The sequence below is a fragment of the Sciurus vulgaris genome (assembly GCF_902686455.1).
Source record: "Sciurus vulgaris genome assembly, chromosome: 7".
NCBI classification, from domain to species: Eukaryota; Metazoa; Chordata; class Mammalia; order Rodentia; family Sciuridae; genus Sciurus; species Sciurus vulgaris.
This window is the reverse complement of record NC_136467.1, coordinates 135,352,278-135,368,728: the sequence shown is the minus strand read 5'-3', so window position 1 is coordinate 135,368,728 and position 16,451 is coordinate 135,352,278. Positions and strand designations below refer to the sequence as shown.

The following is a 16,451-nucleotide window of genomic DNA, read 5'->3' as shown; positions in this document are numbered from 1 at the left end:
TCTGGAATTTTTTTCCTCACTTCTCCAAAACCTCAGGAAATTCAATGAACAGCATAATTTAAAGTTATGACATGGGCTGAAAGAAAATGATCTTCCTCAAATATCTCTTTTTTCCCTTTTACACCCAACTAGGCTTTCTCTCTTTTTAATTGGTCCATGGCTATTAAGAAGGCTTCCTGCTTACACACCTTCCTGAGAGTGGGATGCTGGCTGCAGATTTCTCTTGCCATTCTCCAGCTCTGAAATGCAGTCAATGACGTGTATCTGTGAGGACAGAATTCTGAATGCTCTGGGGCAGCACACCCAGCAGCGGGTTATTCACTAAGTGGGGAGTTTGCTTCATGTTGCCAAAGCCCCTCCAGGGTTAGTTCTGGCTGACATGTATCAAGGAGTTCACGAGGTCTATTCTGTGACAGTGGTGGAGTGCCCGGGCCAGCTTTCCCACTGTGGCCCCCTTATTGCCTTCCCTCATCAGCCACTTCTGGAGCATCTGGTAAACTTTTTCTTTCAGCCCATCGCGCTCATAGTCGTGGTCAATTTCATCGATCTGAGACTCAGTGAAGTCCAGTTTACGGGCACAGTCTTTCCAGTGCCTTCCCAGGTTTTCCCTGACTGGGTTCAAGTGTTTAGCAGTCAGACTAGAGGTATTATCTACCAAATGGAAAAGAAAGAAGGTGTCAGGCTATAACCCATTTGAACAATCTCGCTTCCTGGATTGCAGAAAAGCCCAAGTAAAGTGAAGAATACCAGCAGGCAGAAGAAGTTGGCTTCTTAATCTAGTTACTGACTCATCGTATGAATTCAACATGCCCGCTGGCCTGGGGTCTATGTGTGACCCTTCCTACTGGCAAATACACCTGAACCACAGCCCATAGGGCCATGCCATCTCTTTCCACTAGTTCTATCCTTTCAGCTCTTCAGAAAAATAATTAATAAAGGAAACAAAAATATAAAACCACCATCAAAAACCAACCATAGTCCTTGATCCTTACCCTATCTCAGAATGCTAAATATAAAGAAAAGGATATCTATTTTTTTCCCACTCATCTCTTATTCTTTCCTCAGCCCATGACAATGTAGTTTCTGTTGCCACCACTAGTTATCAGCCGTCCAAGAACCTCCCAAGATATCTGCCAAACTTTGTCAGAATATTTAGGAGAGGAGCCCTGAATTTCATCAGATTCTCAAAGATACTTTGGTTCCTTAAAAGTTGAGAACATCCATAGGTATTTTAAAGGCTATTCTTTAGACTGATCAGACTTAGGGGCTGGCAAACTATGGTCTGTGGACCAAATCTGGCCCCCTGCTAGATTCTGTAAATAAAGGTTTACTGGAATACAGTCACAATCATCCATGTACATATCATCTGAGGTTGTTTTTATACTACCATGAGGGAGTTGGGTAGTTCTAGGAGAGACCTCAGGTGCAATAGACACTAACATATTTACTATCTAGCCCTTTATAGAAAAACTTTGGCAACCCCACGGCTAATCAGAAAGCTGGATTCTTACAATGTTTGAACTCTTGACCACTTTTCCTAGCCTGTGCCTTACGATTAATGTTACAGGCCTGCAGAGTGGAGCCCTATAAGAGACAGCCCTCTTGTTTTCATTATAAAGGTGCTGGTGAGGGCATGACTATTCCATTTTTTCCAGAATCCCCCTTGATGGGGACCTGACAGAACTATTTCTCCCAGGTCTAAATAGTAATACTGATGATGACCAAAGTTTAATGATTTTATAGATCTTCCTATGTGCCAGGCAGTGTTTCAAGCTCTTTACACATATTAACTCACTTAATTTTCACAATAAAGTCATGATTTAGATACTGTGATTATCCCTATATGAAAAACAAATTATATGGAAATGTTGTATAATTTCTTTATAATTTATCATAAAGAAGGGGATATCAAATAACTTTCAGGGAGAATCATTAGAGAAATTTTAAGATTCCATTATATTCCTCTCAACAAGCAAAAAGTCAAGTTGCTAGATATTGTCAGTTTTTAGTTTTGTGGTGTTGAACCCAGGGCTTTGCATACGCTATGCAAGTACCCTATCACTGAGCTACATCCCCAGCTCAGCACTAGGTCTTTAAAGAGCATCTTACCAAAGATATGTTGGTACTTGGAAGGTGGCTCTTCTTTCACATTTGCACATGTGTTTTCTGGTAGTTGCGAATCCACTGCACCGATCTCCATATAATTGTAGGCTCCAATCTGAATGCCAGTACTATTATATATGCAACATTTGGGGGACTCATCTGAAGAGAAAGAAACACACAAATAAGTGCATCAAGATTGAAAGCAAATGAAAAAACATGGCATGGTAAAGAAGCAGGGTTTACTCCAAATGTTTTAATTACACTAATTATCCTATAACATCCCCTATTATCTTTGTCTTGAAAATGTGGCTTCTCTACTTCATACCTGTTAGGATACTCTAAAACCATCAAACGAACAAACAGTGTTGGTGTAAATGTGGATAAAATGAAACCCCTGTACACTGCTGGTGGGAATATACAATGGTGCAACTATAGTGAAAACCAGTATGGAGTTTCCTCAAAAAAACTAAAAATAGAATCGCCATATGATGCAGTAATTCCATTTATATACCCTAAAAGAATTGAAAGCAGAAATATTTTTACTCCCATGTTCATAGCAGTATTATTCACAATAGCTAAAAAGTAAAGCAAACCAAGTGCCTATAAACAAAATGTGGTCTATATACCCAATGAATCATATTTAGCCTTAAACAGAAGGGATTTTTTTCCATTTTTTTTTTGAGATGGAGGATCTCTTTGTTGCCCAAGCTAGTCTCCAATTCCTGAATGCTGGAATTACAGGCAATATATCACTGCAACTGGCATAAAAAGGAAATTCAGATACATGCTACAATATGTATGAATTTTGAGGACATTTGCGAAGTCAAGTAAACTAGTTACAAGAGGACAAAGCTGTATGATTCCTCTTATAAGAGGTACCCAGAATAGTCATATTCATAGACAGAAAGTAGTATGGTGGCGAGAGAAGGACAGGGAAGTTTCAGTTTGGGAGGATGAAGACATCTGGAGATGGGTGGTGGTGATGGCTGTGCAGCGATGTGAATGTTCTTAATGCCTCTGAACTCTACACCTAAAAATGGGTGAGATGATCAATTTTATGTTATGGGTGTTCTACCAATGGAGCTGCTACCAAGTCAGAAAATAGGGTAAATGAAGAACCCAAGGCTCAAACACACTTCTAGAAGGATCCCACTACGCAAATACCTGTTAAGTATAGACAACAAATCCAAACCCAAATTCATGCTGGGTCGAACCTATCAAATGTTAGTACTGTAACTACGGAACATTTAGCAGATCTTTGCAGGAGAGAGGAGGAAGAAGAGAAGACAGCTCTTAAGTAACAAGGTATATTAAATTTACCTCTAGGAACCTCAGATGGCACGTCTGGCCCTCAACTAGGCAGCCCAGATGGAGTAGACACCACACTCACTTCATTAAATTTCTCTGATAAAGCCAAAGGAACGAGGCACCATCTCTACTGAAAGATGTAAGAAATGTACAACGCATACACATAGTGTCTGCCTATAATTTGGAGTGGTTCCATGAAACTGCTGAAACTGGAATCATTGTAAAGAATCCCTGACTACAGTCTCTAAAGTGCCTTCCAGCTTTAAAGACCTTGTCTTTTGCAAGTGATGTTTACTAAGAATAATAATAGTGATGATTACAGCACCTACCACTTATTGGCCACCCAGTATATTATCAGGCATAGCAGTAAATTGCCTTCTCCCATTTAATTCTCACAGCCCACTGTCCTAGTTTATGCTGATACACTGTTAACAGTTAACCACAGGCTGTTAAATAGATTAAGTCAGACAGCACTTGACTCAGTGCCAGGATTTTAAGCTGCACCTCTCCACTCAGAAGCCTGTTCTTGAATTAGTGCTCTCTGCAGGCTTCCAGCTCAAATCTGGTCACTAGAAAACCTAGAAAAGTTGCAAAATGGAGAAACTAATGCAATGTTAGAAACATAAGAGAACTTGCAATATGTAGACCTTCTAATGTCACATTTTCATTTGTAAATGAGGATAATGAACACTGGAGAGGCAAAATGATTTGCCCAGTCATGCAGAGATAATGAATGCCACCAACAGGACTAGATCTCAGGTCCCTAACTAAGTCACATGAGCTGTCCCTTTCCAACATCACTTAAGGTAGTGCACTGAATAAAAGGAAGGATTCTGGTTCATCAAAATGAAGGAATATTTCTCTTCTATATTTACAGGTACAGACACACCCTCCTTGTATAGCAGGGTGAATTAGAAAACTCACATTTGGTGCAGCGTCAAGTCTACTTGATGACAGCAAAAGCAAGTGGAAGAATTAGTTAAATTTGCAGTGAAAATTCTACTTGTTCACTTATAATCTTAGTGCTTTGCAAGATCATCTTTAGGGTCAGAAACAGAAAATTCCACTAGACAGAAAATTGCTTCTAGACTAAAATCCTCCTTTCCCAACAGAGAGCATCTCGGAATTAAGGGGTGAGAGTCCTGTATATTCTTGGTTGGCAGAACCAGTAGCAGAAGAAGAGTGAGAATAGAAAAAGGTTTTGGGTGCCAAAGTAGTGAGCTTTTGTTATTCATGTACGATGAATAACACTGATGCATTATAATGTTTTATGCTCTGCCTTTGAACCACAAGAATTGAAGTTCCATGAGGGAAGTGACTCAGGCTTGTTTGTTTATTCACTGTTACATCTTTTCATTCCCTGGAAAACTGCTGGCACAAATTGGAGAGTGCTTTGGAAATTTTTATGGAATGAACTCATAAGTGAATCAGATGATATGGGGACATTTTAGTTTCAGTCACAAAGGGAACAAAAGGACATTTCAAAATTAGGTATGACATAGACCCCACTTCATATCTAATCCAATATTTTACATTACATAGATATTATAATAAAACCCATAAAAAAATACAGAATGTTTCCATAGGAGGTTTCTGGAGACTATGCCCTTTTGAAAGATAATGGAATCTGGGACTCAAGTGTGCTGGACAAGTACTCTACCACTGAGTATACATGCCAAGTGCAGAAAGTTCTATGGTTTTTAAAGCTTTCACTATCTAAGCTAATTCCAGGTTTCCTAGAACACAGTATAGGTAACATTGATAGATGAAATTCAGGTAGCTAAGATGGAAATGAAAGTATTATTTGGTAATGATACTGAATATTAAATTAAATCACTTCTATTCTAGAGTATCTGTAACTACTATCAACCAGCTTTGACTTCACCTAAGAGAGAGATGGAAATTCAAAGAAAAGTTCTCATCATAAAAGGTGTAAGAAATAAAAATTTCTAAGATTTATTTCTTACCTTCAAAAAATAGCAAGCAAGAATCTTCCCACTATGGGAGACTGGGGAACTACTAGGTGATTCAAGTTAAGAGTAGAAAATGCCTACCAATTACAAGGACCTGTAACCAGTATCTGTGGGCCACTGGGATGACTCCTATGACAAAACTGAAATACTCCCAGACTAAGGATTCTGATGGAGACCATTCCACGGTGTCAAGTTGCATCTGACAACTGAAGACTCTGAACAATTTTTGCCCTCTGTCCCCATCAATAATGTCCCCCATCAATAACTTACAATCTACGACCCAGGTAATGGCTGCTTTATTTTCAAAAACATTTAAAAAAAAAGATGATCGTGATTCCTAAAGGTCAGTTTACCTGTTGATGGAAAAGAGTAGAACGGAATGGTGGGTGTGCTTGCTGGTAGATTGGTCTCAGGCACCGGAGTTTTATACAGATTAGACATGTGGCTGGAATTCAATCCATACCAAACTCTTGCACCTGCTGTTCCTGGATCCAGTGGTCTTATTCCAAACCCAGGTAGATTATATAAGTCAGTGTTCCAATATGGTCCCTGAGGTTGGCTGGTTAGCCCCGCCGGCTGGTGTACTGCACTACTGTGACTGGTTGCACTGGGATAAGCAAGACCTTTTCCACTTGTATTCTGAACATTCTCATAAGGGTTCTGATGTGCAAAGGGATCATAAGAGACCCTTCGTTTCCTTTCCTCTTCTCTGTTGTAAGCCACATTCTGTCTGGTCTGCTGTTTTGTCTGCTTGTCCATGCGGTTGCCAAAAGCATGATAGCTTGCTTCCTCCTGGAGTTTATGCTGCAAGAAGGGCTCATTCTCTTCTTGTGCATTCTCCAGGGAGGGAGAAAACCAGGACTCCTCCACAGGGCCCATCTGGAGTCCCTGGGAACTGTGCAGTGAACCAGGCTGTTCTATAATGGAGAAGAAATGATCACTGTGGGTTTCATGAAATAATAAGTAAGTAAAATAAAACCTGAGTACCATCATGAAGCTGTCCCTCAGAGTAACGTAATGAAAACAAGAAAAAGTTAGAAGCATTTAGTAGATGATCCCTTTTCTACAAGTTTTATAGATGATCAATAGGAGTTTCTTATTAGCAGCCATGAGAACATGAAGGAAATTAGGAAATTAAAACAACCAATAGAAAATTGAGTTGCAGAGATGACTGTCTTCCTTAGAGCTAAGGATGACTAAGACTCTCTAAGAAACTTTGCTTGGAGCACAGAAGGTGGTGGTCACCTTGGAGCAATTTAGGGTGGAAATAAGAACAGCCACAGCCCTGTCCTACACACTTCCCATGGATTCCTTCATTCTTTAATAGGAGTCCTATGGAATCATGAACAATTATTGTGATTTTTATGGATGACATTTATAATTAAGTCATTTATCCCACATCAGATGGAAGTGGATTCCCTTTGAGTATAATGAAAAAAGCATCCAACTGTGCTCCAGATCAACCTCTTCCAGGAATTCCACGTATGTTCCCTTCTTTCTTCTGAACTCTCACATTCTATCAGATGTATCAGATGTATCAGGTTCCTTGTGTTCAGGACACTCTCTGATTTTGGTGAGCATACTGTTACTTAATATTCCAAAGATATGTAACTGGACTTCCAAATATAATATAAATTTCTTTAAGGCATGTATCCGATTTCATAGCTTCTTCTGTGTCTCCTGGGATTCTAAGTAGTAATTTAGAGAGAAGAAGGAATAAATGAGCAAACAAATAAGTGGATAAATAGATTTCCACCACAGGGTAAATTACCTGAATTTGACCTGCTTGGAGGTTCTGCCACACAATCAAGTTGGAGAGACTGCAATCTCTTCAAAACTGCATTCTCGGCTGGATATTCTTTCTATAATTAAGAGGATAAATATACATTTCAATAAACAGCAGAAAAGAGTACCAGAAAAATATGAGAACAGATCTCTTCAGAAGACAAAAATCTCCCACAGATTTTACATTTACAAGTAGTAAATGTTTAAAAAGAAGGAAAAAAAATTTTTTTTTCCAAATAGCCAAAATGATCCTGCAAAAGAACAAAGTTGGAGGTCTTCCACTCCCTGATTTCAAATTTTATTACAAAGCTATAATAATCAAAACAGATGATGGCATAAAGACAGACACATAGACTAATGGAAGAGAATAAAGAGTTCAGAAATAATCCCTCACATATATGTACAACTGATTTTTGATGTGTTTTTAACTCAAAATGGACTACAGACTAAACTTAAGGACTAAAACTCTTAGGAAAAAAAAAATAGAAAGTTTCATGACATTGCTGGGCATGGTGGCAAAAGCCTGTAATCTCAGCAACTCAGAAGGCTGAGGCAGGAGGACTGCAAGTTTGAAGCCAACCTCAGCAACTTAGTGAGACCTTGTCTCAAAATAAAAATATAAAAAGGGCTGGGGATGTAGCACAGTGGCAGAGTGTCCTGTGTTCAATCCCCAGTATCAAAAATGACAACAGGCTGGGAGGAAGATCAGTGGTGAAGTGCTTGCCTCACATGTATGAAGCCTTGGAGCCCAGCTCCAAAAAAGAAAAACAAACAAACAAAAAAAAACAACCACCACCCTTCTAGAAAGCTTCATGACCTTATTCTTGACAATGATTTCTTGAACATGACACAGGCAACAAAAATATAGATAAACTTGATTACATCAAAATTAAAACCTGTGCATCATCATATCCAGACAGTGAAAGAACAACCCATACGATGGGAAAAATATTTGCAAATCATATATGTTTCATAAGAGATAAATAGCAAGAATATATAAAGAACTTTTACAACTCAACAACGAACACACACAATTTGACAAAGGACTTGAAGACACACCCCCAAGAAGATATACAAATAACTAATAAGCATATGAATAATGCTCAACATTCATAATCCTTAGAAAAATGTAAATAAAAACCACAATGAGATATCACATTATATTTATTAGAATTGCTAAAATAAAACAAAAAATAACAAGTGCTGGAACCCTTGTTCTTGCATTGCTGGTATGGAATCTAAAATAGTGCAGCTGCTATGGAAAATTGATGTTTGTTACGACGTTAAACACAAAATTACCATATTGTCTATCAATGCCAAGCTTATGGCAAATAATGGAGAACAGGAACTCAGACACTTGTACACCAATGTTCACAGCAGAATTATTTATAATAGCTAAAAAGTGGACATAACCTAAACATCCAATAACAGATGAATGGATTAAAAAAATGTGTTATATGTTTCCATAGGATGAAATTTTTTTCAAAAAGTCATTTATTTCTCAAGATGTGCACACTCAAGTATTAAGTTTGGCCAGGCAACTCACAGTTCCTAGGTCCTCTAATGGCCTGGGTTAAGGCAACTTCATAGCTAGTGCACCACACTCATGAGATGAAACAGGAAGCCTAAAAACCCCAAGCCATTCCAAGAAAAATGAGGGTAGTGAATGATGGAGTATTATTCAGTCAAAAAAGGAATAAAATTCTGATATATAGTAGAAAACAGATGAACCTTAAAAATGTTATGCTAAGTGAAATATTTCAGAATCAAATGGAAAATATCGTATGACTTTATTTCCACATCTACACATCTTAGAATAGATAAATTCAGAGGCAGAAAATAAAGACTATCAGAGGCTGGGAAACAGAAAAGGGGGAGTTATTATTTAGTAAATAGAGTTTGTGTTTGGCATAATAGAAAGTTCTAGAAATGGACAGTGGCAATGGTTGCACAAACACTGTGAGTATATTTAATGCCACTAAATTGTACACTTAAAAAAGGCTAAAATGGTACATTTCGTGTTGCGTGTTTTGCCCTAATAAAAACATTTTTTCTTATGAAAGTAATAATATTCTTAGAAAATACAAAAAAATGTACAAATAAGGACTTCTTTTCTAGGTTGCTAGTATTTTTAATCATGAATAAATATTATATTTTATCAACTGATTTTCTTCTGTATCTATTGAAAAGCTATTTTTTCTCCCTTAATAAGATAATGTAATGAATTATGACAGACTTTCCTAAAACTAACATTGTATCTTGGAATAAACAAATTTGTTTTTTGTCTACTGATAGATTCGTATTGTTGATAATTTATTTTAGATTTTTACATTTATACTGTTAGGTTTGGGAATCAAAATTATACTACCATTTATACTAACATAAAATAAATTATGTTAGCATATAAGAAGAGTTTGGAAGAGTTTTCCCTTCTCTATTACCTGGAAAAATCTGTATATGACTGAGATAATTTCTTTATTGAATATTTGATAGAAAGCACTGACAAAGCAATTAGTGAGATATTCTCTATAGAAAAAATTTTCACTACTGATTCAATATCCTTTAGTGATTGTAGGAATAACATAGGTTTTCTATCTCTATATGAGTCATTTGAGTCCATTTTTAAATATTTTACCCTAGAAATTTATGTACTTGACCCAAATTTTAAGATAATAAGCAACAACTTCTTCTCAAAATATATACATATATACAAATATACTATATGTAAATATACATATATATACTACATGTAATATCTACATATAAATACATATATGAATATATAATACATATATATATATTATATGTTTGATTTGAGAAATCTTTTATTAGAAGATGTCCCATAAGCCAACAGCTTAAAATCAGGCAATCACAATTGAATATAAAATTTTAGGTAAACTTGCCTTTAATCAGACCTTTGCAACAAAATTGCCGAGTTTTTTTCTTGTACAGAAACAGTTAATATCACTTTACAAAATGCATATAAAAATACAGTATTAAAAAAAAAAAAAACACCCCAGACTAATACCCAGCCACAACTTATAAAACATAAGCTATTATGCTGAGACATCAATAACCTACCCCACCTGTCCTCCCAAAACAATTCCAGAAGTCTGCTGGCTCCTGAAAATCTGGCTCCCGAAGGTAGAGTGCTAGTTCCAAAACTTCCACTGGTGTTCTGAGGCCAGGAAACAAACTTAGAAAGAAAACCACTGTGGGCAATAGGTTTGGAAGTAGCAGCTGGTTTTACAAAACCACAAATAGTGCTTTCCTTCACCGGCTCCCACTTCCAAACCCAGAACCAGAAGGGTGAGGGGCTGCTCCTTCTTTCAAGACAGGCTACAGGGTTCCTGCGCTTGACCACATGACACCTGCTAGGTTGGGTGACTTTCCCAGATCGGAGGCTGCACCTGGATTCCACTAGGAGCTACAGTGTCCAGCAGGGGCAAAATCCATCATGGTTGGCTAAACAGAGCTCCTCCAAGTACTTTTAAGATCCACCAGGAAGTCAGTCCACCTTCTGGAGTACGGGATGAGTCTCAACAGCTCTCCCCAGAACCTCAGTAAGGCCCAGATTCTCGGAAAGGGATCTGACTCATGTTAGACTGGCAGAGAACCAGGTTAGTGGCTACACAACCAGCAAGTTCCTTGGAGTGGCATGAGGAGTACAGGTTTGCAAGGTTCCAGTAGAACTTCAAAGTCAAAGATTGAGATGTGAGGCAGTTAGGAGACGAAGAGTTACACAGTGCTTCCCTCTGCGGTGCCTTCTATCTGCCTTAAGAAAAGATTCCATGATAGGCCTCAAATACCCCTTGGAAAACCTGGTCAGGGAACAAGTTCATGAGCCAGGACTCCTAGCCTTCCCCAATCCCCAAGCCAGGATCCATTTTTCTGTTTCTTGGGAAATATTTCTGACCTGTGGGAAAGGGTATTGGAGAGCCTATTGCATAACAAAGGCAGAATAAGTCCCCCCAAAAAATGTCCCTTGTAAGGACAGAAAGGTCCCTTCCTCATAGCAGAGGGTCAAAGCTCTAAGACAAATAATCTAAGAGGCCAAGCTCTTTAAATGTTTTCAAAGTCTTCCATTCACAGTGGGGGAAGGGGTGTCACCTAACATCATAATATATATTAAAGGTTTGCCCTCCTCAGGTAAAGAATCTAACAGGGAGGTAATGGTCCGTGTTGTTCAAGTCTGTGAGCTTGCCTTCGCCCAAGATGGCCTTGGTTATCTCCTGAAAAATGGAGCTTCAAGGAGAGAATCCAGGCCCAGCTGTCCTTGCATCACCCTCAGAGACACCAGTGGGGGCATCCTTTCCTAAAGCTCCTACAGAGTGTGAAATTTCATGCAGGCTGATGCCCCCGTCCAATGCCTGTTGCACAGCATCTGTCAGCCTCTTCCTCAGAGCTATCAAGCTTGGCAGACCCCAAGGCTCCTCAGTCAGCTGCCTGCTGAGAAGCCAAAGGCACCAGAGAGGACACAGCACTCCCATGAGTCAGGAAAGAGGGACAGCTGGGTTTCAGAGTTTCCAAGAATGCAAGTCCTTATTGTGTGTGCGCTGGCTGCAATGCATTCTGGGATCTATAGTTCAGACTGTCCCACCATAACCAAAATGGGCAAATTACTAAAGGGGAAAGGGAGATTAAAAAATAAACTATCTTTGTAAGACAGAAGAGTCAGCTTCTTGGTCAGTTAGTGGTCCACTGAGGTACTGATTCTTTTCTGCAGTTGCTGCTGCTGGCAATGGAGCTGCCTTTTCTCTGTAGCCATCCTCTTTTCACTGCCCACCAGGGTTTGCAAGTGTTCCAAGGCTTTGCTCAGAATCACTACTTTGGGAGCCTCAGAGTAGCTGACCAGGGTAGGTACCTGGTCCCTCAGGATTAAGAACCATGAGCAGAGGTCATTCTGCCTTTTGTGGTCCAAGAAATTATGGTTCTTCCTCTTGGTTATACAGCCTCGATAATCAGAACTGACAGGTTAGGGGTGGCAGAACTGGGGAGACTCTCCACAGGCAAGGGGCTCACAGTCTCTTCATCTTCCTCATCTTCCTTTTTTCCTAGCGCTTCTCTCTTTAGAGTCTCTTCTTGGGGAACCCTCCCTGGGGCCTCTTCTTGGGAGCATTATGAAATCTTCCTGATGGTCTGAGGTAAAGTTTTTTTTTGCCTTAATGTTTACCTTTACTGATGTCCCTTGGATGCTTCTTGCTTTGCACTGGACACATATCTTTTATAATGTAGGGATCCCTCAAAAGCCTGGCAATTCTTGCCTGATTTTTTTTTTTTTTTTTTTTTTTAATTCTGAAATCTCTATTTGCTTGCCTGGTTTATTTTTTGAAGTCTCCTTTTTATGACTTTGGGTGTGTGATGCTGAACAAGTTGTGGAGGTAGTATGATTCCTGAGTGTAAATGTGAGTGAGGTCTCTGTTCCTTTTAGTTGGTTAGCTGATAAATGGACTTTAATGTACCCCTCTGACCCTGGACATCAACATGATGGCTTTGGCCTTAGATGCCACTGCCATTTGTCACTAAGCACAAGGAAGTATAGGGAGGAGTCAACTCTTCTAGATAGTGGTTGCCAAATGACTCCTTATCAGTGTCCATTTGTACCTCTAATATTTCTTCCTTAGCATTATGTGTTATTATTATTTTATCCCTCTTACATATCTTAGCATATATAATCCTGCTGCCTTTCTGTTTTATAAGAATTCCTCAAAATGACTGATCTGCTTATTTTCCATTCTTTTCTAGTGATATTATGTTTTGGTTTTCACATTGATCTAAATATTTTCTTTCATCTAATGAGTTTTTAATGGAGGAATGAGTCCCGTTTGCCAAGTAGAAAGCCTAGACTTGCAACCTCGTGAAATGGTAACAAGGCACCCCAGTACTCCCACCAGGGTGATGTTAGAGAAGGTTGAACAGGAAGATGGAATAGGAAGATATTTGCATACAATTGCTAGCTTTGTTTTAGGTGTTCACCAAGCTAGTTTACCTCAAATCTGCTTTGGTTTTCATGACTGATAATACATACATTGACATGTTAATATTTTAAGCATCTGCTATATTACCTACCTTTAAACTCTCCACATCTTCTTCTACATTTTCTTCAAACTGACTTACATAAAAAGGCCTAAATTTTTCTTCAATGCCTATATGAAAAAAATAGTCCTTTAAATTTCTTAAGTATTTTAAAATAAAATTAAAATATTCGCAATCTATTGTCTTTGAATTTCTTACCTCAGTCTGTGGACAAAGCAGTAAGATAAAAATTTAAACTCCAAATCACTGACTCTGATGAAGAGACTAACAAGACTAAATACCAGTAGACAGAAAAGGTTAGAAATCACTGGAAACCAAGGGTTTCTGCCTCACAGTGTATCTTGCTCTGTCTGCAGCAGAAAACCCTAATGGTATGAGTTAATCTCCAAGTAAACAAGGATGAGTGAACTCCATTTCCGTCCCTCTGGCATCAGATTTACTATAGGATGGGATACTCAGAACAAGGATTGGATGTAAAGGGTTAGACCTGTTATCCTTAAAAGAAAAAGGAAGGTGCTAGGGATATAGCTCATTTGGTAGAGTGCTTGCCTATCATGCACAAGGCCCAGGGTTCAATTCCCCCAGCAGCACCAAAAAAAAAAAAGGAAAATTTTGTTTCTTGGAAAATGGAATGGACATACTTTTCCTTACTCATCCTGCTAATTACAACAAAATTCCTCAGATATTATGTATAAAATAAGTGTATAGATTCTTTGGAAGGAGGAGAGAGGAAGGCAGTCCAATGAGGGACCTCAGAGTTGAAAAACACATACATGGTAGTGAGTTCACTAGATTTTCTCTTTGCTCATAAATAACAATTGGAGCTGAAAGACTAGCAACCAAGAAACATCAACAGGCACATAGACAATAACAATAGCAGCAGCAACAGCCTAATCTTTCTAGACACAGGACTAAGCAAGGGACAGCCTACCAGTAGAAAATGTTTGATCAATAATCATTCTGTTCCAGCCAATAACCACAGAAAAAAACTATAATTCCACCTCTACCCACATGAGCTAAGGCCAAGCAGAAAGCCTAGACTGGCAACCTCGTGAAATAATAACAAGGCACCCCAGTACTCCCACCAGGGTGATGTTAGAGAAGGTCAAACAAGAAGGTAGAACTTTGTTGCCTCTTAGCTGATAATGAGCTCCTCCATTCCCTTGGTGACCATGGACCACAAGGGTAGCCTGGATTGTACCACACGTCACCGTAACAAGATCCGTCTTCCACTCCTCACTGGGTAAGTATCAGAGGAAGCCAGGCAAAGACTTGGGACTTCTACTATTGTCCAGTGGTGATAAAGCACTTCCAATTGCAGTGGTTGTGGAGACCATGTAGACTCTGACACAACTCTACTCTGAGCAACAGTGTAAAGAAAACCCTGCTTTGGGTGTCCGTGGAGTCTGAGCAGAGAACCTGGACTTCTACCTCTACCTGGTATTAGCAAGGTGGCAACTGTTATTCCCCTGCCAAAGCAGTGTCAGGAAAAAAAAAATCAGCTAAAACAGAAGGTTTAAAGAATGTGCAGAATCTTATAATATAGAAAAAAAAATGTATGCTTCAGGAAAATCATACACTAAGAACCAGAAAAATTCCAAAATGGAGTAAGAAAAGGCAACAGATTCCAACACTGAAATGACAGAGATGTTGGTACAACCGGCAAAGATTTTTACAACAGCCATAATAAAAACTACTTAATGAGGAATTCTAAACCTGCTTGAAGTAAATGGAAGAATAGAAAGTCTCAGCAAAGAAAGACAGGATGAGGCAGGGAGTAGAGCATGTGCTTAGCATACTGAGGACTCTGGGTTAAGTACCCAGCATGTGTACACATACACAAACACATACACACAGAGCAAAATAAAAAGCTCAGTGGGTGAACTTAAAAGCAAAATGGAGGTGACACAGAAAAGGCAGTTAACTGGAAGGCAGATGAGTAGAACTACCCAATCTGAAAAAGAGAAAGGAAATTAACTGAGAGAGAGAAAAAAATGTAGAGCCTCAGGGACCTGAAGCACTATAACAGAAGATTGAGTATTTATGTTATCATAGTTCAAGAAGCACAGTGGAAAGAGAATACAGTTGAAAAAGCACTCAAAGAATGACTGAAAGATTCCCATTATGTCTAGACATAAACATACAATTTCAAGAAGCTAAGAAAAACTGAAACTGAAAAAAAAGAAAAAAAAAAAACAAAAAACAAATAAATCCACACCAAGAAAAATGTAGCTAAACTTTGGAAAATAAAGACAAAGACAGAATCTTGAAAGCAGCCTGAGAAAAATAAATACAAGGGAAAATAACACCTGTAAGGAAAAAACACTTCACACAATTAGAATGACATGATTTTCAATTGAAACCATGGAGTCTACAATATTTTTCAACTGTGAAAAGAAAAGAACTGTCAACCCAGAATCTTATACCCAGCAAAAATATCCATCAGAAATCATGGGAAGATTCAGACCTTCTCAGGGGAAAAGTAAGAGAATTTGTTACCCTATGAGAATAGCTAAAGGAAGTTCTCCAAACAGACAGCAACTGATAAAAGATGACACCTTGAAAAACCAAGGAGTACACACGTAGTATAATAAAAAATAAAAATTTGGTCTTTGTTCCTGATTTGGTTCATGATGGGCAGTTCCTAAAATACTTGGAATCTCCTAAAGTAATAAGGAGAATAGGTGAGCAATGGAGGTGGGCAGACAACTTCAGAATAGGTGCTGGTCACCAGAAAGATCAAGCCAAGATTGGAGAGGTGGAACTTTTGGCCTCATCTTTTGAACTGCAAGTAGAGGAGAGGGATGAGATTAAGTTCAATCACTGATGACCAATGATTTAATTGATCATGCCTACATAATAAAAGTTTTGTGAGTACCATAGTGATGGGGTTCAAAGAGTTTCTGGGTTGATGAACATACAGAAGAGCTGGAAGGCTGGTGTGCCTGAAGAGCGTAATGAAGCTCTGCACACACACTCACTCTACCATACCTTGGTTTATGCACCTCTTCCATTTGGGTGTTTCAGAGTTTATTACACAGTAAAAATAAGACTTTTCCTAAGTTCTATGGGTCTAATGAATTATCATACCTAAGGTCATGAGAACACCTGAATTTGTTGTAATCTGGGCAAAAGTGCAGATAGTCTGGGTACCCTATTTGTAGCTGGTATGTGAAGTGAGGAGTCATATGGGACTAAGCCTTTAAACACGTGGAGTCTGATGATAGCTATAGGTAGTCAGTGTCA

The 16,451-nt window shown here is 38.7% G+C and overlaps 1 protein-coding gene across 3 annotated transcripts in view; it reads right to left on the bottom strand.

Moving 5' to 3' along the window:
* The window catches only part of RIPK1 (receptor interacting serine/threonine kinase 1), a 32,790-nt gene continuing 16,339 nt past the window's right edge, over positions 1-16,451 (bottom strand). For all 3 annotated transcript variants that reach the window (XM_079147038.1, XM_079147039.1, XM_079147040.1), the window contains 5 exons: positions 13,239-13,315; positions 7,156-7,246; positions 5,738-6,301; positions 2,110-2,262; positions 1-651 (listed from right to left, as the gene is read on the bottom strand). In XM_079147038.1, coding sequence (XP_079003164.1) covers positions 365-651; positions 2,110-2,262; positions 5,738-6,301; positions 7,156-7,246; positions 13,239-13,315 — 1,172 coding nt within the window. In that variant the 3' untranslated portion in view covers positions 1-364. The remainder of the gene's footprint in view (positions 652-2,109; positions 2,263-5,737; positions 6,302-7,155; positions 7,247-13,238; positions 13,316-16,451) is intronic.